At 40.8% G+C, this 22507-nt stretch overlaps 4 protein-coding genes across 6 annotated transcripts; all 4 read right to left on the bottom strand.

Annotated features, from left to right (window-relative positions):
* Positions 1-1123: 1123 nt before the first annotated feature.
* tradd (tnfrsf1a-associated via death domain) lies at positions 1124-6049 on the bottom strand. Its single transcript, XM_061277018.1, has 5 exons — positions 5961-6049; positions 3911-4062; positions 3549-3829; positions 3231-3372; positions 1124-2172 (listed from the first exon to the last, which is right to left on the bottom strand). Exons 2-5 carry the CDS (start codon positions 4059-4061, stop codon positions 1880-1882), a joined length of 867 nt encoding a protein of 288 aa, XP_061133002.1. The 5' UTR covers position 4062; positions 5961-6049; the 3' UTR covers positions 1124-1879.
* A 515-nt stretch (positions 6050-6564) lies between these two features.
* ogfod1 (2-oxoglutarate and iron-dependent oxygenase domain containing 1) lies at positions 6565-10437 on the bottom strand. Of its 2 annotated transcripts, XM_061277017.1 has the most exons (13): positions 10220-10436; positions 9889-10034; positions 9759-9805; positions 8975-9075; positions 8785-8901; positions 8625-8716; positions 8422-8550; positions 8238-8351; positions 7989-8068; positions 7399-7643; positions 7186-7314; positions 6795-6853; positions 6565-6730 (listed from the first exon to the last, which is right to left on the bottom strand). In XM_061277017.1, exons 1-13 carry the CDS (start codon positions 10380-10382, stop codon positions 6581-6583), a joined length of 1572 nt encoding a protein of 523 aa, XP_061133001.1. In that variant the 5' UTR covers positions 10383-10436; the 3' UTR covers positions 6565-6580. The 2 variants fall into 2 exon arrangements, with proteins under 2 accessions (XP_061133001.1, XP_061133000.1); XM_061277016.1 differs by having other exon boundaries at positions 7186-7643; positions 10220-10437.
* Positions 10438-11361: 924 nt separating this feature from the next.
* nudt21 (nudix hydrolase 21) lies at positions 11362-13567 on the bottom strand. Its single transcript, XM_061277296.1, has 7 exons — positions 13264-13567; positions 12858-13058; positions 12725-12788; positions 12390-12479; positions 12151-12226; positions 11964-12078; positions 11362-11774 (listed from the first exon to the last, which is right to left on the bottom strand). The coding sequence occupies exons 1-7, from the start codon at positions 13383-13385 to the stop codon at positions 11753-11755; spliced, it is 690 nt and encodes a 229-aa protein (XP_061133280.1). The 5' UTR covers positions 13386-13567; the 3' UTR covers positions 11362-11752.
* Positions 13568-15395: 1828 nt separating this feature from the next.
* On the bottom strand, positions 15396-22393 carry LOC133152644 (uncharacterized). 2 transcript variants are annotated; one of them, XM_061276418.1, is made up of 11 exons: positions 21759-22393; positions 20775-20869; positions 20296-20568; positions 19800-19899; positions 19312-19415; positions 18555-19014; positions 18382-18474; positions 18263-18299; positions 18078-18149; positions 16294-17388; positions 15396-16023 (listed from the first exon to the last, which is right to left on the bottom strand). In XM_061276418.1, exons 4-11 carry the CDS (start codon positions 19890-19892, stop codon positions 15794-15796), a joined length of 2184 nt encoding a protein of 727 aa, XP_061132402.1. In that variant the 5' UTR covers positions 19893-19899; positions 20296-20568; positions 20775-20869; positions 21759-22393; the 3' UTR covers positions 15396-15793. The 2 variants fall into 2 exon arrangements, with proteins under 2 accessions (XP_061132402.1, XP_061132401.1); XM_061276417.1 differs by lacking the exon at positions 19800-19899 and having other exon boundaries at positions 21759-22386.
* Positions 22394-22507: the final 114 nt, after the last annotated feature.

The following is a 22507-nucleotide window of genomic DNA, read 5'->3' as shown; positions in this document are numbered from 1 at the left end:
CCCCCCCCTCTCCCACACACACGTACAAGTAAAAACGTTCTAGAACCGCCACTGACTAGAGTAGTACCTGCCCTCACTAGATACTTCAGTGCACTAGTTGAAGTACAAGTGCCTTACTGGTTGCACAATTGGAAATGTCTGACTTGTAAGGTCATGCAGGTGTGCTTTAAGATCTGGCTTCCTAAAGTGAAATGAGTTTGTAATGAATTTCAGACTTGACCTCTCTGTCTCGTCAGCTATTAAAAAGTCCGAATGTGTGCTGCTGTCAACTTCACTATAAACTCTCAAATTTACAGAAAGAATCATCTCAATAGCAGCTATGGTTACAGTGCGTTTTGCATAACTGAAATCTATTTATGTTTGCGTTGGAGAAAGTGTGTGTGTTAATAGCCCGTAATCCACAAATCACATCTGGATAAACGGCCAAGTGGCATAAAAGAGAAGGGGGGGGTGGGGGGTTCAGGCTTTTGCGGTAGATCTGAATGAAACCTGGCAAATTCAAGCTGCAGCGACTTCATCCATCAGTGAATTTGGGTGGAGATAAAACCTCAAAACACACACGCACGCCTCAACTATTTACCTCACTGCCCTGAAACAACGTGACACAAGCACACGTTCAGCAGCAACATCAGCAGTTTAATCATATGAGCGTGCACACGCACACACGTGTGCAAAAGAGAATGATGGGAATGAGAGCGAGAGAGGAGGGGGGGAGAAGGATTAACACCAAATTATACCTGGGGGAATTTGGAGAAAGTAATATTTTCAGGTTTAATCACACTAACGCAGTTATGGGACGTTACAAAATACAAGTACTGTAATTACTGTACTTCAAGCCGGATTTTTAGGTACAAGTGATTCATCTAGCTCTCCATTTCTTGATTATTTATTTTCCTGCAGCATTTGAAAACAAATATATCTACTTTTTTCTTTTTAGTGCCTTCTCTCTGTGACATGCGTGCACTCGCGGATGATAACAAGGCGCTCTAAACCGTCTGAAGGGAAAATGCCAGACTTCAAATTGCGCAACTATGGTGGGGGTGGGGTGAATCAGGAAAACTGAAATGGTTAAAAACAGTTAAAGGCTATATCCACCAAGTTGTACAAAGAGTAATTCTCAGTCTTTGTAATTATCTTTGGACGTATTTTATGTACTTAGAAACATATTCATAGATTCACTTTACAGGGCTTTTAGCAGACTTGTTTTTTTCTGTACTTAATACAGAGTGGGAGGACATTTTCCACTTCTGTACTAATGCATCTAACACAAACATACAAAAATATTTTTAAGCATTTGTTTTGCAAGCACTTATTTTGAAAAACAAATCAATAACCTTCAATTGGGCAGCAATGAGAAAGGAGCACCAACAGTTTCCATGTGTAGAACTTGTAAAGTAAAACTAAATGTGAAAACATTTGAAATAGTGCAGAGAATCTACCTGTGAGGTAGGATATACCATCTGTGATGTAAAAAAAAAAAAAAATACCCAAGCCCTACCTCTGCAATTGTGTTGTATGAAAAGTTGCCATTTGACGAGTCAATTTAGGCTTTAAGATTTATTATGAAAGTAGAAAATTGAGTGAAAATTTTTAGATTGTTAATAATGTAGATTGACCTAGCTTTACTGTATTTTACAGTACCAACTTAGACCTTTGTGATGAATATCTGTAATCAATTACAAAGAGAAGGAAATTGCAATTTGAGGTCAAACTTATGATCAGAAATTCACATGCACACAGGAAAAATTTCAACCATTTCAGAATATTAGACATCCTGTATGTAAAAGCAGGAAAGACAAAGTCAACAGAGGCGAAGCACGCCCCCCTTGGCGAGCGCCTCCGTGTTTAAACGCCACCAAAAAAGCGCCCGCCGTTAGTTTCACGGCTGTTCTTCCAGAATGGATTCGGCCAGGCTGGTGAGTTTGCATTCCTCCAGCGCTTTGACTAGCCGGCTCAGCTTGGCCGCCCTCCCCTCCGCCTGGAGGAACCGGCTGAGGAGCTGATAGGCCTGCTCGTAAAGGCCTTCTCTGGCGTACTCGTAGGCCAGGTTGTCAATGGCCGTATCCCTCAGAGCGCAGCAGTCCCTCCCCAGGGTCCTCCCCACGTGCTTCCACTGACGGCCCACTCCATTAGCGAAGCTCTGAACATCTGCTGTCGTCAGCATTCGATCCTCTGATGGGGGAACATCAACACAAACTGTACTTAATTGCAATTACGTAATCAGAGGTTTACAAAATAAAGCAGAAACACTTCCCAATCCCTTAAGGCGCTTTCAACTCACAGGAAAGTTACAGGATCTACTTTATAGTTTAAATCGTTTGATTCTTTATGGTGCCCCGATACAGGTACAATAGTAATTAACTAGTGTTGTTTGTTATTAATAAAAACAAAAAAACAATTCAATACAGGATTTGGAAATGCTAAATGATGCTGATATGAATAATAATACTTTGACACGAATGTTAAGTTTAAAACAATCAACATCCTTTTGTCTAGAGATTGGTTGTGACCTGAGGCCTGAGCAACTGTGATGTCATTTTCAGTCAACAGCAAGTGGCAAAATGGCCGCCCCTTAAAGTGGATAAAAACGGGTGACTTTTGCTGCTTAACTCCTAATACATGGACGAAATACAAAATACCGTGTTTAGAAACTTCATATTGGCGGGGGGACATACAGCATATTATTGTAAAGAAAATATTTGGGTTGACTTTCCCTTAAAAGCTGAGTTTGATGCACAGTGGATGACAATTGAAGAGAAAACTGGCAATTTCAAATTAATGCAATCCACCCAAATTATCTGATGGCATGCCCTAATCTCCCTTTAGGTTGTGCCCATCAATTCCTAAATGGTTGGATTAGAGAATCATCTGTCAAACGGCACACAGGTTACGTGCAGCCATCAAAGGGAAAACACAACAAATGCAGCAGATGGTCACTGACATTAGGACATATTACATGACGTGGATTCTTTTCTCTTGCCAGTGAGGTAAAGACCAATGCTTTTTTGCATGTATAACACGACATGATGAGATTATAAAACCTGTTTGAAAAATCAACCCCTGAAAATTCACCTTTGTATTTATCCGGTGGTTTTTGATGCGAAACTCATGGGACTTAACCGTCAGAATAGAACTCACCTGTCTGAAAGGGTTAACTAAAGCACGCATGAAATGTAACGTCGTTTATCTTAAAGACATTGTGACCAGACTTAGAGAGCAACTGGACTCACCCAAAATTTTATTCTGAAATCTGAAGCAGTTGCTGGGGATTTGCTGGGTGAACGGGATCTCCTGGTGTGGAGAAGGCCCCTTGACCTCAAGCTCCAGTTGCATATCAAGCTGATCAACTTCTTCATCACGCAAGCGCTCGGGCTGTCAGAAAACGAGAAAAAAAAGGTGCTTTAACTGCCACAAACCAAAAATGTGCTCTCTATTATCAATCCATCCGTCCATCTAACCGTTTAGACTTGAATCTTTTTTAATCTTGCAAGAAATAAAATCAATACTACAACTAATAAAAGCCCAAAATGTTAAAAATATATGCATACGTGTGACTGGTGAATTTTATGCAGACAAAACTCGAGCTCGTCCAAACATCGATCCAAGATGTGCGTTCCGGCCTTGAGCTGGGTCTCTATCCTGAAATCTTGTGCCAGAACGAGGAGCCGACAAGCGTGCTGAGAGATGGACTGACACAGCGCTCCAGAGTTGTAGCTCTTCAGGAACTGCTGACACACTACTACATCCATAAACTTCACCTCTACTGCGAGGAAGGGATCGGCATCATGAATCTTTAGTATCTCGTACCCGTCCAGACCACCTGCAGAATCTGACCATGAAAAAAAATATTTAATGGCTGTGCTCACTTTTGGAGATACTGTAGGTTTCAAATCTTAATTCTTCTGCTCACCTATCAGTGTCAATTTGATGAGTTTAAAAATGATGAACTTCCTCTGCTGGTCCTTGTAGAGGGAGGGCAGGTTTGCATCCGGACAGAGCGACCGCAGAAACAGAACAGCACATCCTGTCCAGGAGCCTCCGTCCAAAACTTGGTCTGCCATCCTATGAATATGGAATCAGCACATCATCAACTCCGTACCTCGGCTGACTAAATCTGATGCCCTTGCTGTATGGATTCTGCACCGACCGAACAGGACAAGATCTAAGGTAGCCCACTTCCTGGAGCAGTTGCTACAGAGAATGTGATGTTTGGGGTTTTGAGGTGGGACCAATTCTTCGAAAGCGTCTTTCTGTGCTGTTTCCTGTGGTTTTATGTTACTTAATTGACTCTCACATTGTTGTAGTTAACATTGTACAGCATCATATTAGGTGTTAAATGGTGCCTACTCGTCATTCGTACATGGTCATCGTGGAAGATCAAGTTATATTTGTCAACTGTAGATTTCTGAATTCTTTTAATTTTTTTTAGTGAGTGTTATAAAATAAACCTGACTCGATCAAATACAAGAATTTGATCCTACAACTTTGGCGAAAGTAAATGTTTTCTGGCAAAGTCCAATCTGGCTTTTTTTAAATTTATTTTAAAGATTGTTGCAAATAAGATAACAACCAACCTGTCATTGTTTGATCAGAGCAAAACGTTGTTCCAGGAATTGTATTTATATTTTGATTCTATTCATGATATCATTAATATTGACTTGGAACTGCTTCAAATAATGTGGGACAATTACGTGATATTTAATTGCATTTTTTTATGGCACAGTTGCATAATATTATATTGCATTTTTGTATGGTACAGTTGCATGATATTATATTGCATTTTTGTATCGCATTGGTAGTTTGCATAATTACTACGCGATAGTGGTGCTACAAAGTATTAAGAGTTGGATTAAGTCGGCTAAATCCCCACAGAAGGTCCAGGTACTAAATACATGGCCCATCACTGACATTCCACCTTTCTCCCCATCTTTGGCCCAGCCTCCATTTGCAACTTCATTACATAAAAACATGTTTAATCTGAAGCCTCCCTCCCCCCAAAGCGATACAGCCCCGATCTCCTGTACTCCGGATGAACTACATAGTCCCGCTCATTTACGCCCTTTCCATGCACAGCATGCAGAAGGCGCCGCATGGAAAGAACATCATTTGAGCTGGATTATGCACATCCTCATATTTCACTAATACACAGTACGCTTGACTCTTGGGTCTGCAGGAATCTCAACAATTTAGCCAGTATTTAATTATATGCAATCTAATCTACCGGTGCTCTGAAAGTATACCGTGAGATTAGTTCAGCAGCGGTATGAGGATTAAATGATCATCGGGAGCTTAAAATATATCATTCATTTTTTGCTGCCAAAAAAGCAACCTCTAGTATTCTGGGCGGACTGCTTGTCTGATGCTTAAGAATGTTCCATGTGGGGTTTTGCTACCACAAGTCACTTGTGTCATTTTGTGATGGACTTGGGATTTTCTTTACTATACCTGTTATCACAAAACTTCTAATGATGGTGGAATAGATCATATTTCTACAGTTATCATCATCTTATAACCTTCAGAAAAATAGACACATGGAATAAATCCTGGGGATATTTTCCCGATTAAGAAACACTGAAAATTAATGCATAAAGAGTTCTTTAATCATCCTAAATAATTGATTTTATTTCACTGATTCTGTATATACACTGCCATTCAGTGAAACCAATAGCCTCGAATGTGTGTTTTCAATAACATTTATGTCTAAAATTAGCATTTGGGGAAAACACTACATAAATGCGTGCTTTTGAAAGTTTATATACATATAATGTACAGTACTGGCTACTTGTATTGTTGATAGTCAGCAGATGAGTCAGCAGGAACTACAATTTCGTAAAAGTTAGTCGACGAGACAGGTCGTGGGAATCAAATGGAACTTTACGAAGATCAAATAGCGTTTGCAGAACCAACTCGCCATGCCTAAAACACAACGTCATTGTTTGCTAAAACGTAAGTAAACTTACCTAAAAACTTTTTTGGTACACTGTTCGGTGACGCTTCCTCCTAAAAGCTTACCAACTGACACTGCGATCGGATTTCCTCGTCCTATTGGCTGATCCGAAGAAAAGTATTCTGATTGGTTAAATCTCATTCAAGGGCGGGGCAAAAACCGGGGAGGAAAAAATGTGATTTATCCTTCCGGGATGAAGAAACCTCAAGCTTTAAAGTAGGCCATGGCCACAATCATTCTGGGTTATTTGCAGCCACTGATATCGTACTGTATAAATATTTGATGAGAGGCAGGATGTTGAAGGATCCCCCTCTTTAATACAATTAGGAAATGATTAGACCAATTATTGCCATGTGCTCAATTTAAAAACAGTGTAATTACGGTCTTTGGCCTTTTATTAGTGATTCAAAAAGTTGTCAATGTTAGTATCTTAGTACAATGCACTAGTATATATTAAATTTAGTTATTTATTTCTAATTACTGTACATTCTTCCTCCATATTTGCATATTTAATGCTTGTGTGCACATGTTTTGGGATTGTGAGACTCAGAGAACACAATGCAAGGCAGACATGGTGCCCACTACACCTAAAATAAATATGAACGAAAACATAAAAATGCTGTAAGTAAAATTTTATTCATAATACACAAAAGAGAAGTCATAGAATGCTCCAGTAGAAGAATCATTGTTGCTTCTGTGGTTGACATGCTTGACAAATTTGAGTGTTTCCTTGTCTCTGTAGACCAGAGCGAGAGAATTATCTTCGGGATGGATGGTCAGGAGCTTTAAACGAAAACAAAAAGACATTACGATGATCAATTGTAGACAACAAATTAAAAAAACTCACTTCCTCATCCTCTTCATTCGCAATGTAACAAGTGGAGCCTCCGAACTCTGACTGCCAACCTGTAAATAAAAAAAGATCTCAGTCATCTTCGAACTGTGAGATGGACACTGCGCCCTAATATTATTATTATTATTATTATTATTATTATTATTATTATTATTATTATTATTATTATTATTATTATTATTATTATTATTATTATTATTACTATATCTACCAATAACATTGCTTCTGAAGGTTCTGGGTAGATTAGACTGACATGGCAACACAAAGATGCTCAACATGGCTGGCCCAAAAAAAAAGAAATCTAAAGTATAACAGTGCAGTGAAGACCGATCCATTCATTTCACCCCAATGTTGATGTGTTGTCACAGTTTTTGTATTGACTGACCCGCACAGTTGAAAGGTAAGATGAGGTCTAGTGCGTATTCCGCTCGTGCTGCCTCTGCGTCGTGCAGTAAAGTGTAGCTGCCGTGGGACCATCGTCGCAGTTCACCACAACACGTAGGTGTACTCGGCTCTAAGTAGAGGAATACAAAAAAATAAAAAATCAGTGGAGAGAAAAAAAAAAAAGAAAGGAAGGAGCTTAAGAAATTTTGTGAACCTGACTCTTTGCTTGTTTGATTTGAGGACCCTGTTGCATTGCTGTCCATTTTGGAGCTTTCCTTCTTCTCTTTGTCCTTCTTTTCATCACCATCATCATTATCGTCATCATCAGCAGGGCAAAGGTAGTGCAATCGGAGGCCCGTAAAGTTGGAGAGAAGCAGGAAAAAGGCTTCTGAACGAAGCAGCTCCCAACAAGCGCTCACACACTCGGGTAAAGTGTCCAGACAGGCTGCTTCGTAACATCTGAACGTGAGGAAATACATCAGGTAGAGTGAATCCAAAATACATGACGGTTCACGTTTCACCCCTTCCCCCACAACACCACAGATTATTTTTATTGGTTATTACAAAAAAACTTGAGTTTCCTTTCAAAATAACTATTTTCTGTGGCATTCTACACAACAAAATACTCCCACAAGACTGTTTTTAATGTTGCAAAATGAGTACCCGCCAATGAAAACCTAGCAAAGCAACAAACAAAAAAAAAGACAAAACAAATCTAGTCATAAGAATTCAACTACAGGTGATCAAAAATCTGAAAATCGTATTTTTGAAAGGAGATGTAATCGAAGAGCCTTCCTCACCCACCTCTTATTGGCAGGACCTTTCCGCGTCCACTGGATTTCAGCCGACTGCAAGGCCGCACACACTTGCCGAAATTTCTCCTCCTGATGACACAGTCAGGAGGAGGAATCAAAATGAAACCTCCAAAGTACACTTCAGACTGTTGTTATTCATTCCTAGAAATAATTCCTTGAGCTACACCATGATGCTTGATTGGTTTTGGGATGATGAGAGACTCAAGATGTTCAAGGCAAAGAACAGAGAGCACTTTACCCTGAGAAAATCTTTCAGCTGAATTTCAGAGCTTTCTTCAAACTCATCCTGAATTTGCTCCTGGTAGGAAATATCCAGGTAGAGTGGATTGATCCACTCCAGCAACAATGTCTCCTAAAATGGACGCACAAACACCATATTAGCACGTAGTTCAACTCGCTTGCACATGCATGTTTCTACTCACATCTCGGGGTAAGTGTTCGCTCCGCGAGACGAGAGCCTCTATGTGACGGGGAGGACGCTCCAGAGACGGTCCGTGAAACCATCCGCTTAGAGAAAGACGACACTTGTCCTGTGACAACACCTCCGATACCTGGATGAGCACAAAACATGACCTTTTTTTTTTTTTACCTCTTTGGCTTGACAGGTGATGCATATCATTCTTACTTGGTGGAAGGAGATCGGAGACACTTCAAAAAGTACGAGCGTATTCCATGAAGGCACCAGAGACTTCACGATACTTTGTGGTTGGAAATGAGCTGAGGACAGAGATTGTCTTCAATGACGATTTCACATCAGTAAATGCTAAACTAAAAGAGAAACTCACCATCCGTTGTGTAGAGATCGAGAGAACCCCCATCACTACTCAGCCATGGAGGGACAAGGTACAGAATGAAGGCAACACGTCTTCCCTCCAGTTCATCATCATGACACAAAAGAATATCTACAAACAGTTACAACGGACACAATGACACAAAACTTAGAAATATCATTGTTAATTCTGGTTCGATGCTCACCTGTGTATTGATATTTGGCACATGAAATATCAACAGTGGGCTCCAATTTCACACCCAAAACCTCCTCAAGCCATAGTCGGAATTGGCTGAACAGTGCTGATCTGGAATTAGCCGAAGAACAATTTTAAATTACATTTTGTTTGTTTTACTTTCCATTATAAAAAAAACAACAACATATTTTTCCCAAATGACTTGTACAGGTCATATTAATGGTGTGTTATATTTGAGCTGATGGAGGTCTCAACAGAGAGGCAAATGCATTCACTGTACAAACCTGCCATGACATTTTGTTGCAGTATAAATAATAAATGATCCCAAGAGGAAGCCGTCATTTTGCTTTTAATCCTGGTTTGGATTCAGCAGAGTGGAGTGCTTTGGGAGTTGCATTTCATAAACATATATTTACATCCAGTTAAACGTTATACACGGCGTTATTTATTCCTCACGGCTGGTATGCATATCAAACACGAGAAAAGGTCAACAATCGTCTCGATTTAAATGCTGTGACACACTCTCATTTGGGAACCTGGCATTTATGGATTAATTAGGCTTCAGTAAAATTTGGACATAATTTTGTTTTACACATTACTATTGCTAACTCTGGATTTATCCACTCTGAATAAGAGAATTGCCACATCTTGGTATCAAATGTAATCTCTGGCCCCCTCTAGCGGCACAGATGAGCCATGCAACAGCTCCAATGACAATACAGTAGGGCTGCAGTAATCATTTGGGAAAAAGAGGAGAAAATAGGTCGGAGACTTATCACTGCGTGTAAACTTACCTCAGGCCTGCTATGTGTGGCTCAGTTCGCTTTCTTAAGTCATCGGACTGTAGGTGGGGACAAGATTTAAACGCTGGGATAGCATACCCACTTACTGGGAAAGTCATGCACAGATCAGGTTGAAGCTCACCTGTTTAAATTTGTAGAGATCGTTGGACTTTGAGTGAAAGTTGAGCGTGAGAAGTTCTGTTTGTAGATTGTCCAAGAAATTCCCACTTTGGATAAAGTTTTTGATGACACAGTGAGGGAAGGGTTGGCAGTCCAATTCCAAATCACCTGCAGTGTGACAAAGACAATGGATGTTGGAAGTGGCTGCTGAACTGCATGATTACAACATGACTAAATATGATAATATGAAAGCAGTCATGAATAGATTTAACCAGGTCAACATGAGACAAACATTGAGCATTGCTACAATTGGCTAAATGGTTCGTGTCAGATTCTGTGTTGACTTCACGGACCATGAGTGTAGTGAGACTTCTGGCTCCACGCATCCTTCACCGCCCTCTTCACGTTCTCGTCTCTAACGACACTACAAAGTTCTGCTGATTCTTCGCAGTTATTTGTTTTCCTTTTCCTCTTGTTTGATTTCTTATATTCGCCCTGCTGTCTTTTAGATGCCATGGTAGAGTGACTTAATAAGAACCATGCGCAAAAATGGCCCCGGATGTGACGTCACGAAAGCTGACATCGCGTCGCAAGAATATGACATCAGTGGGTTCATATTTTATTCTTTACTCTTATTTAAAAAAGCACGTTAAGTCTAACGCACCTATATTCGATAAAATACAGTCCCGCATGGCGAATCTAGCCGGTCGGTGATTTTAACTAAACTCGATGTCAGTAAATATACATTCGATGTGGTCATGAAACATTAAAATACTTTTAGAATAGAGATTCAGTCTAGTTGAATCCAAACGCTCCGACGTCATAATAGCATGCCTTTTCTGTAGGGTTATGGAATTTGCATTTAATCATTTTTATAAATTGTTGTGAGATGGTGTAAAAAAAAAAAGATCTCAAAGCCGCGTTCAACGATAGACATTTTAAGCAGAGCACATGGTATTCGAACAGAGCCCTACGGACACATTTTATTGATTAAGTATAAAACATGAGAATGCTACATTAGCTTACTGACCGTTTCACAGAGCTTCACCTCATACCACGCAAGGAGCATCAAAATATGCAACGTAATAATTACATTCACTATCCAAGGGGCAAACATACAAAATTGGTCCTACACACTTCATAAAAACATATGCACACACAATTCTTTTTTTTTTTTACTAAAAAGAAAAAAAATAACATACTTTAAAATGTCAGTAAACACAACGTAATTGTTGGTTTAATCAAACCTATCCAGAGAAGGCGTAAAATCTGAAAATAATTCAATATAAATGTATCTTCTACAAAATAAAAAAACACCAGTTCATCAACATAAAACAGAAGAAAAATTGTTTTTTTTTCCTGACAAAAGTAGAGCTAAATAGAATCCCAAGGAGCATCAAAATATGTAACGTAATAATTACATTCACTATCCAAGGGGCAAACAAATACAAAATCGAACCCTATACACTTCATAAAAAAACATGTGCACACACAATTCAATTTCATTTTTTTTATTAAAAAGGAAAAAACAACATACTTTAAAATGACAGTAAACGCAAAGTAATTGTTGGTTTAATCAAACCTTTCCAGAGAAGGCTTAAAATCTGAACATAATGCAATATACATGCATCTTCTACAAAACAAACAAACAAAAACACCAGTCCATTGAGATTAAAAAAAAAAGAACAGTTTTTGTTTTTTTTTCCTGACAAAAGTGTAGCTAAATATCCCTGGCGGACTGTCAATATATTCAGCACAGGTCACATTTCTCTCATGTGAAAGTGGAGCCGAAGATGAGAAGTTGTAGTTTCTCTGCATTGTCCACGTGGTCTTCAAGATTCACTTCGACTGGGCTGCACTCACAGAGACAGCCAAATGAACTTCACTTAGTTGTAGATGAAGTTGAACCTGCAAAAAAAATGATTGGGCCGAATTACAAAAACGATTCAGACAAGTATCAAAATCTCAATTCCATCTCTCATGCATATTTTAATGACACACAAACTGTCTGCCCACTAAAGCCCCAAAACGAGGATATGAAATAATTATCTGCTCTATTTGCATTATCGGCAGACACAAAACAAAATAGAACATTACCTGCTGAGGAGCTGCGGTAGGCTAGAAATGATGGGTCCATACCCAGGGGCGTTGTCATACAGCTCAAACAACGGGGCTGCCACCAGTTTATAATTTTTTGGGACAGCAAACAGTGCTGTAAACAAAACAAAGCGCACACACCACTCAAATTCTGTTGTCCTGAATACAGCTTTGTCGATAGACCCACCTTTTTCCTGCAGCTGAACCAGGAAAAGTTTCTTATGCTCCTTAGGTTTGGTAATATGAGCTGGAATGTAGGGATACTGCAAGGTACGCAATTATAGAGGGTAAAAAAATGCAACTCATTTACTGGAAAAGGCTTGCTATGAAAAGAAATGTGGCAAACGTAGCATTTTATACATACTAGCTACTCAGTCACTGTGACAAATAAAAATCTTAGGATTCCAGTCGCCGTGAAGGACAAACCTGTGGAGGCTCAAAGTTAGGGCGCCACCAGTTGCCAATACAGTCATCAATCACCCAATCCTGCTTCACGCCATCCTGCCGCCCGAGAATCTAAAACACATATAAATCATTATATAAACCCGAAAATTCCTGGAGAGAGAAGTTCAACAATGTGGGCCAGGCTGGTGACGTATTAGTGTGTCATACTTGACAATTTTGACGAATAGCATATATATATATTGATATCTGTGAATCCCTAATTAACACTTTTGCTCAGTATATAGTGTGAATCTATACAGTAAATGACATTTGTAATCATTCCTACAGTCTACCTAAACATTCTGTGCACCCTTTACCTCGGTCATTAGGCGTTTCAGCCCTTCCACCTCATCTTCTCCAGGACTCAACTCCCCACCAGGCCTACAGGAGAGAAATAGAACATCAAACATGGACTCATCTGATGGCTACCCGAGAAGACAAATTCCTCACAGCTTGAAGAAAGTAGTGCCCAGTTGCAGAAGTAGGACATGCGGCAGCCTATGTTCGTGGACGATAAGTACGCCTTCCACGGTCCTCCTCATTCCCATCTTGTCAAACTCCTCGCGCATCCTCTGGAATCTGGCCGCCACTGAGCTGTCCTTCTCATACAAAGGCTCTTTGGTCCCAAAGGTGTAGTTGGTGAGAGGATAACTAGAATACATGTTCTATCATTAGACTCCAAAATGTTGTCCCCACAAACATAATAGTGTAACGATCGCCCTTCCTGAAACAATGCTCGAAGAAACGTTACCATCACATGCCCAGTAGTAGCGCGACACGGCTATGCTAGACCTTTAGGTTAGAAACACACTTTGCACCAACTTGGAGTTATTTGTGAACAAATAGATGAACTCACAGATTGATAGTCCTCTCCAGGGTGAGAGGCTTCGCCGGGCCGGTCATGTATTTGCTTCCAAACTGAGAGGAACTCCCGCGCGGCCAACCTGTGCTCGAGCGATTGGGGGGCGCAACCGACATATCTTACGTGTGCACGTGAGATTAAACCTCCCTGCAAACGCGACTAAATCCAAACGCTTTTTTGGAATAGATGCAATGAACAAAATAGCTATGAAAGAAATACAGAAGACTACAATGGATACTACTCAACTATTCCCCTCCGCTGTCGTTTCCGTCGTCAATCGACTTCCGGGTCAAATACGATGATTTGTTCATTCCGGCGCGGCTGCCGCCAGCGACTCTTGCTGGTCGGAAGAAGTAAGTACATTAATCAACATGAGGCTAAGAAGACACGTTTATTCATTGGTAACAATTATAGTCTCTATAAATAACCATCAATGAATTAAAAAAAAAAATCAAATTGCAATCACCTATGAATCTCAAAAGCAACTATTAAATACATTAAGTCCACAGATTTCATAGTCTTCAAGCCCACGTCCTTTTCTACTCCCACTCCCAATGAAAACCCATCTGGAAAATCCATTTGAGGAAAATGAAAGGAACCTTGATTCTCTTTTTATAGAGTGGTTGCCAATCTCGTGAGCAACATCAATCACATGAAAGGATAGATCCTGTAAATGCTATTCAATGTGAGTTTGGGGCATGTGAATCCAAATATTGATATAATGTTGTTGACAACGTAGATTCACAATGGCTCTTAAGAATAAAAAACAGAAACCATCCATCCATTTTTTATGCTGCCATCCTCATTAGGCTTATCACATCAGAAGGAGGAAGCGTCAGGAAGCAGGCATAGTAATTGGCAAGCCAATCCCAGGCCGCATAAAGACAAACTCGCATTCACACTCACATTAACAACTATAGACAGCGCAGTCTCCATGACCCTAGCATGCAACGTTTTGGAATTTGGAATGTGAGATCATAAAGAGCCCGAAGGCCGATTTCCCGTCTCAAGCCTACAGCCCCAGAACTGTGACGTGAAGGTGCATGCTGACCACTTACACATTGTACCACAGCTGCAGAAGCAAGTGATGGTATACTATATTTACTCAATCTGTTCAATCTGTATCCTGCTGTCAAAGTTTTTAATGGCACTTGATAATGGATGGATGGATTGATGGATGAAGTTTATAGAACAACACGCCGCTGTGAGACTTAATTAGTTATGTCAGTGCTGTAATTACAACGTACCAGATCAGATGATTCATTGTGTACCTTATGAAACGACAGGTCTGGAGCCAGGGACATCTTGATGTGCTTTGTGCAACTAATATTGGCTTTATTTTTGTAATAATATCCACAGATTAGCCTATTAATTCACATTACGTTTTTAAAATGAAAGGGAATTTCAGCGTGTCCCTAAGAAGCTGACTTTGAACAGCTTTACTGTTTCTTCGCTAAGTTTCTGATAGTGTGTGTCTGTTCATCATATGATCATTAATCCACTTGTTTTTATCACCCAGGCTTGTAACCGCAGAGCACAGACCAGCTTTAATGTACAATACAGAATGTCTTCATTGAACACAGGATGCTTTATTCTCTCTGGCATCCATGACATAAGCTCAAGGGGAACTCCTGTCCGCTGTAGCTAAGAATGTTCAATTCTGAGGCACTCTCTATGTGGTCAAGAGCATGGCATCAGGATTTTTGGGGGGCCTACAAAGACATTATACATATGAATTGTTCGTTGTCTCACCCGGGCTCTTATGATGAGTTGATGATGGCCTGTGGCTTACATGAGCATAGGGAACACTTTGTAATGAGCTGTCAATGTAAAAATGTGAAAATTTGCATTCTAAATGAAATGTCATTTTTATTGCATGATGTGTTTGACTGTGGCTATTGTGCGAAATAAGTAAGAAAATAATTTTGAGTAAGTTCAATAGGTTTAGGAATGTCTGACTCAAGTTCTTTCTTGATATTTGAAAGAGAAGCTTTCATTTGAATCTTCAATCATCATGATCAATACATTTTCAGGGATTTGAACCACTGTCTCGCCGGGTGGAATTAGACTATTTATGTATATGTAGTATCCTAAACATAAAAGACCAATTAAAGAAAACAAATTGCTCAATTCAATATTCCATTTAATAGTCATATCTATTTTTTCTTATCCATCTATTGTAAACATGGTGTCTTTAAAACACAGTACTTGTCTTATGGTACATAATCATATACGTGCAATGCAAAATTCAAACACAAGTTAAAAAAAAAAAAAAAAAGGACAAAAGACACTGCTGGAATTGTTGATAACGTACACACCATGGTTCTCAGTTCTTTGGTCCAGTGGCCCAACCGGGTGTGTGGTGTGCTGCTGTGGTCCCTGTATAAGGAAGTGCCATGGATCATTTAATCATTTTCCTTTACTGTGGCCTAACCTGCCTGCGTCACAGTAGTTGGTCCCAAATTTAGCAATACTGTACCATAAACAGTACATATATATGTATATATAATTAAATCTTTCTTTCTTATTTCTTTGTTTCCTCTTGGTTTGGACGCTCATTCTCTGGTGCAGGTTTAGCCTCTCCCTCTACTGTTGCCTGTGGGACGTCTTCATTTTTTACACTTGCTTCTTTCATTGTTGCTTGAGGTGTTTTCTCCTCCTCACAATGCTCACTCCCTTTGCCATCGGCCATGATTTTCTTGCTTTCACTTTCTTCAGCTGGTTTGCTCTTTTGGACTACCTCTAGCGCCACATCTAAAAATAGGAGAGAATTTGTGCTGATTAGACACAGAAAAGCAATGAAAGATTGTGCACGAGTTAGTTTACAACAGGGGTGTCGAAACAAAAATCAGGAAAATCCAAGTAGTGAATGAATATAAAATATAATAGTAGACTTCACATTCTTTGCATGCCTTCTCCAATTATGTTCAACATTTGGAAACAAATCTCTAAAGTCAATTGAGTTTAAAATCAAAGAATTTCAAAGGGGTCCTTTGTTTTTCCTTTCAGCCTTTATTTGCTTACCTGCGTCTTTTGCACTAGGACTGGATCTTTTGTCAAAATTTGCTGGTAAATCTTGGCTGGGACTGTCAAGGGCAAGTGCTGGACTGGAGTCTTCAGAAGCGGGGAGGCAGGTGGGAACGGATGTGAGGGTAGAGCTGGTTTTCTTCAAGGAAAGTGGGTCGGTCGTGAGCGGAGAGCTAATTGCATCTGCAGTCGTTAAAGCAACGTCACTGGTGGTGGTGGTGGAGATGATGGAGTCGGCGAGGTTGGTTTCACTGGATGAGGTTGACGGAACAATGTCTATGCACGCAGTAGATGTAGTGGTAGTGGAGATGCTAGCAGGAGGAGGGGCGGAGGCGCTAGTCATGGAGGTCTCAGATTTAGGAGGAGTTGAGCTCGGGGCCACAGATGTGCTTTCAGCGCCTGTTGACGCGCCTGCAGCTACAGTAAGCGGACTGGTAGCAGAGTCTGATTTGGTCTCTGCAGAAAATGGAGTGGACACTTCTTCAGTGGAAACGACAGAAATTGCCACTTGAATATCTGAAACCATCCCATTTGACAATGGACTTGTCGGTTTAACTGATGTGTTTGTTTTACTTTTGCTGAGAAGACTAGGAACAGTTTCCAAGGTGGTAATGGAAGTTACTGTTGCCGAGTCTGAAGTGGCAGAAGATTCAGCGGAAGGGGCGGGGGTTTCGCTAGGTGCTGTCGGGGGGCCAGGGGTGCATGGTTCTGTGCTAATCGGCTGAACTTCAGGGTCAGAAGGTTTGCCATCTAGATCTGTACCGTTTGCGATTGTTGCAGTGGTGTTAACAGCAAGCACATCTGAGTCTGAAGTTGCAGTACTAGAAGAGGAAATAGTAACGTCAGCCAAGTCAAGGCTGGCATTTGACATTACAGCAGGAGTAGCGGGGCCAGATGGAGCCGCGTTTGGACTTTTTTCTTCAGTGGGTGTGCTTGTTTCCCCCTCCTCTATTTGAACCAAGTCATTCTCAGGCGTGTTGCGGCCAGATGTTGCGGGGCCCGGACCAGGCTTGAGCACAGGCTTTGGGGGTAAAGCCGGTTTTCCAGCTGACTCATGTGCTGACACGCTTGGACGTATTTGACGCCTTGTATCTGGTGATTAAAAAAAAAAAAAAGATGAAGACTCATATTTGCAAAAGTATTAGACCACCATTAGAGTTGTTTTATAACAATGTGTATGTACAATGTCACTCAGAGTGAAAACCTCCACCAAGGCTAAACATGTGTATCTCTCCAACAGTTATTTTTTTTTTAGTTATCAGATTACTTCCAGGTTCTCAGAGTTGATGAACAGATGGTGGAGAGGGCGGGTGCATTGATGTTACGTGGTTTACTCGACCCTGCTGTGTCAGAACAGCCCACTTGGAACCCCAACTGAGCAGCTGCTACAAATTGTTCCTCATACACGATTTTGACAACGGAAGCAAGTCAATAAGCAAACGCAACCATGACCAGGCATGCAAGTACGATGGAGTGGGAAAAGAAAAAAGCTCTTCAATGTCATTAGCATTAAGGATGGGCATTTGGTTGAACTTGCTTGATAGACTAAAGGAAAAATAATGAATTGATCGATTAGTGCACTCCATTTTGGCTCAATCAAGACACAAAGTTTGTGCAAAAATCTATTTTGTGTTTTGGCACACTTCTGCCAACAGTACTTTTAGATTTTACTGTTTTATTATATCTAAATGACTGTTATGGGAAATGTCATTAAAACAGCAAAAATAATGGTAGAACAAGACGCATTACTATATGTCCAAATTGTGTTTTGTGTGTTTTACCTGAGGATGCTGACATAGTTCTATGTTTTGTGAAAGTTGGGGTTGGCTCAACTTTACTGTCAATAATGGTGCCTAAGACATGGAAAAGAGGAGAACACAGATGATATTTAAGATGACAATAAATATTGTACAGATACTGCACTGTTAATTCTTGCGAGTCTAGTCTATTTTGTTTTTGGACATACCTTCAGATTCTGCCTTTTTCATCTCTCTCTCTGGATTCTATGAGAAGATAGGAGACATTACGGATTGTTATTACCTACTTGGATCATTTCAAGATTCACAAAGTCAGTCAGCTCCACACCTGCGTCTCTTCTGGCTGTGCTTTGGAAACCCCGATCCGCTGAAGCATAAGATGAAGTTTCTGTTCGAAGCTATGTTGGCCTTCAAATTGTTTCTGAAAATCATCATGTATAAATATGTTAACAATGAACTTGCAGAGCTAAAGGCTTGACACCCTGGATGCGTGACACGCACCTTTCTGCCATTGGCAGCGCCTGCTGCTGATCCAGACAGTAAAATAAGAGATTGGGACTTCCCTTCCCTGAGAGCACGACGAGGTGGTGCCACTTCACCCCTCAGTGGAGGAACATCAGAGGCAGGTGTTTCCTGCACCGTTGACTCTCCAGTAACACCACCCGGCTGCTCTGTCCCTTTCTCCTTTTCATTCTCCTTGTCATGTTCCTTTACTCTGTCCTTATCTTTTTCTTTATCAGACTTGGCCGCCTCCCTAAGAGGGCGAATGAGATCAGCGATGGAGGCCTTCTTGGGTCGACCCTCGTGGCTCGGCTCCGATTTCAGGCCACGCCGCTTTCGGAGGGTAAAGAAATCCCCGAGCTTCCTCCTGAGAGTTTTTGTCGGGGGTGGACAGGGGACAGAGGTTGCAGGAACCACTTCATCCACTGTGATGGACTCTGGTTCCTCATTTTGCTTTTGCCTGAATGTGAAAGGTTAATTGTATCAAATTATGAACATACTATATAGTCGAACACAACCACTGCTTGGTATATTGTATTTTCAGAGCAGGAAAACGGCAAATACTAGTTCAGCAATTATTTATTGTTTTTATATTTATTACAATTATTTTTGCAAAACCGCTGCATCGCAACTTTCTCTTAAATGAAATGATTCTGATGAGGACACCTTTAGAGTAGTGATACTGACCATACGCACGCAGTGTCAAGACAAACCACAGTGCTAAACAGTACAGTAAAAGGCAACTGGTGATACTCACTCTGTATCAGCAGGAAGAACTCTCTTTGTAAAGAACTCCTCCACACCTTCATCTACACGCCCGATGAACTCAAGGACTTCATTTTCACTCTCAATTATTGTCTCCTAATTACATTTGTAGGAGACACAAATATGCATTTTACATCAAAGTTAAAGCATTACAAATGTAACTTGGTGTTATGTAACATTGACCTCAACAAAACCCACACAGTCCTTCGCTAGTGTCTCCATATAGGAATATTTTGGCTTCGGTTCTTTTGCTACAAACCAGCCACCTGGGAGACAGTTGCTCAGTAACGTACAATGGGGGGGGCGTCATCCATGTAAGATCTTTCATTATGCCAATGAAGATAATACAGTATCAATAATGTGGCTGTATGCATACTGAATCATACTGATCACATTAGCATCTGTGCCCACGAGTCGCAATAAAAGCTGGGAGGCTTGCAGCAGAGCACAAATTCAGCAGAAGTCACTGCTATACGATACCGTGTCAAGGGAATTGCTTGGATTTTGTCTCCCTGACCACTGGCTCCAAGGGAGTGACTGGATGTCTACATCCAAAGAGCTATGTGACAACATGATGAGCCTTAAAGAGAAATCAGATGATGCATATTTTTTAATGCACAATCCTCAGAGGAAAAAAAATTAGAAGGCTGCAGGCTTGTTTCATTGTGAGTGGGGGGGGGGGGGGGGTACATTCAAGCCAAGCTGCCATCTGCAATGCTATTCAGGCAATCACGCTCTTGGAAATCACAGCAAATGCCATTTGTGGTGCCTTCACGCAGCTAGTTACCGGCACAATGGCACTGGCTTATTCAAGCAAGGGAGCAGGCTTCTTTGCAGCGCTCCCCCTCCATCGGTCCCTTCCCTTCCCCCTGCCTCTCCCCTCTGCACCCTATTACATCTCCTTTCTCCCTTACCCTACACACACACACACATCACCTCCCCTATTTTTGCCTTTTCAATCAATTTCTCACATTACCTGTGGTCTGCTGGGACGATAGTTGAGTTTTTGGCGGTGAGGTCTCGGTCGGCTTTGGGTGTAGTGCCTGAGCGCTGGTCCGCCCAATGGCAGCTCCATTGGGGAGACACGGCACTCTGTTGCCGTGGAGCTCTGTTGCCTGGGCTCTGTTGCTGAGGCACCGTTGCTAAGAGCACAAGGACCAGCAGTATGTAATGCCTCTGCTGATGTAGGAGGGGCCAGTCCCGGCGAGACTGACAGATATGACAACAGAGCCTCGCCTTCCTCTGCCCCCTCCCATCGGAGAGTGAAACGACGAGAAAAGAAGATAAGAAATTAATATGAAGGCATAAAGTGACAATAGCTGTTTCATGAAAATCTACATGGTGGACATTGGTGGATTCTAGTAGTGAAAACTGAAATGGACAAAATGTGCTAATGGTTATGTAAGAAATTAATAATTTATTTGACCTGACAAGGCGGTTAGCTATCCCACTCACAGTTTTGAGGTTCAATTCCAGCTTCAGTCCTTCTTTGTGTGTGGAGTTTTATTGTCCTCCCCAGACTTGCAAGAGTTTTCTCAGGGTACATTGTACTTTATAAAAACACAAAATACAAACATATTTATGTAGAATATGAAGTATTCAGCAGTTTGTGATTGTTTAATCTGCAATCCAATTCGGTGTGCTGCTCCTCTTGGTGTGCCGACATTGGCCACCAGGGTGCAGTGCAGTACAATACAGTCAAGCAGACCCAAATGAAAACAGAATTCTACTCCTCAGTAAATTGCTGTAATAGTTGTCATTTTTTATATAGCATTGAGATTATATGCCTGTGAACTATCTGTCTGCGTGTGTTGCTCCACCATTTGTATTCAAATAGCCATTGCATTACTTAAATTGATGTGAGTGCAATCATATCTCAAGTTTGCGGTCTCAAAGAAAAAAAATGTCCCAATCATGACTTGAATCTAAAAAAAGATATTACATTTACCTATTTTTAAACTTTATGCATGATACCAGTAAAAAAAGAAAAAAATGCAAATTAGGTGCCAGTGTTATTTTTGTCCACTTGGAGTCGCCATCTTCATGTTCAAACTGTCGCATTATTAGTGAATTTAAACGTCAGCGGCTTTAAAAGGTGGAGACTGAGTCACATGGGGGTCAGCAAATGAGAGCACAGGGTTGGCTGTTTTGTGGGTCAAGTTGAGTGTCTCTGTAAGTCAGTAGGCACGTCTTCAAATTTTTCTTTAAGCCAAACTTTGGACAATCTGTCTTTGACACAATTTTTGCCATGTTAAGTGAGTAGCTCATGAGGAAAAATGCTCACCACAAAATCCTTGGTATATGAGGAAGTGAGGATAAGCAGTGTGGAAAATAGATGGTTCAATATACAGGCAATGCTCTGAAATGCCGTACATCTGATTTAAAATCAGCATCCGTTCCCTTTGTTGCATCATTTTAATTAGGGACGCACAGACTCACCTCTCCGAAGTCACTTCGCCCAGATCTTCCATGGGGATTTCCAGGCATCTTCCTCAGGGTTTCCTCCCAGTGGATTTTGGATAAGTCACAACAATTTAAACACCAAGTTTCAGACATCACGAGAACAGACGAAAAGATCAGAACATATTATTCCAATCCTAAAGGCTTTATGCCGACTCCCAATCAGCTGTAGAATAGATTTACATTTTGTGCTAGTTGTCTATAAGCCACTGAATAGTTTGACTACTCAATACGTAAGAAATGCTGATGGAATGTAAACTCTGTGATCTGCAGGCTTGGGTCAATTAGTGTAGTCCAGAGTTTACTGAAACATGGTGAAATAGCATTTAGCTATAATGCTGCATGCAAATAGAATAAGCTGCCAACATAAACATACCAGCTTGTTAAAAAATCTTAGGTGTAAATAGGTCGACTCGATTTCACGATTGCAATAGATTGCAATAAAGCTGACTTTGACTTTGACTTTTTAGTATTTGGTGAGCAGACCAGTCGCCCCCTAGTGGTTGATTCTGTGAACTTCCTAATTCATCTAATGCTTGTTTTTTTTTTTAAGCATAACTTTATCTGCACAGTTCTGTGAAAATATTGTATACATTTCGCCTGAAGAGTTCCAAATTATGACAATAATAATGTCATGTTGAGCAACTGGTCTCTGTCGCCACGCCCACGCTTGAATTCAAATCTGGCGCCTTGATCCCATTTAGGCCGCGCCCCTTTACCGCCGGGTC

This window comes from Syngnathus typhle, linkage group LG4, assembly GCF_033458585.1.
Source record: "Syngnathus typhle isolate RoL2023-S1 ecotype Sweden linkage group LG4, RoL_Styp_1.0, whole genome shotgun sequence".
Taxonomy (NCBI): domain Eukaryota; kingdom Metazoa; phylum Chordata; class Actinopteri; order Syngnathiformes; family Syngnathidae; genus Syngnathus; species Syngnathus typhle.
The sequence above is the reverse complement of the archived record's forward strand: the minus strand, read 5'-3'. Positions and strand labels throughout refer to the sequence as shown.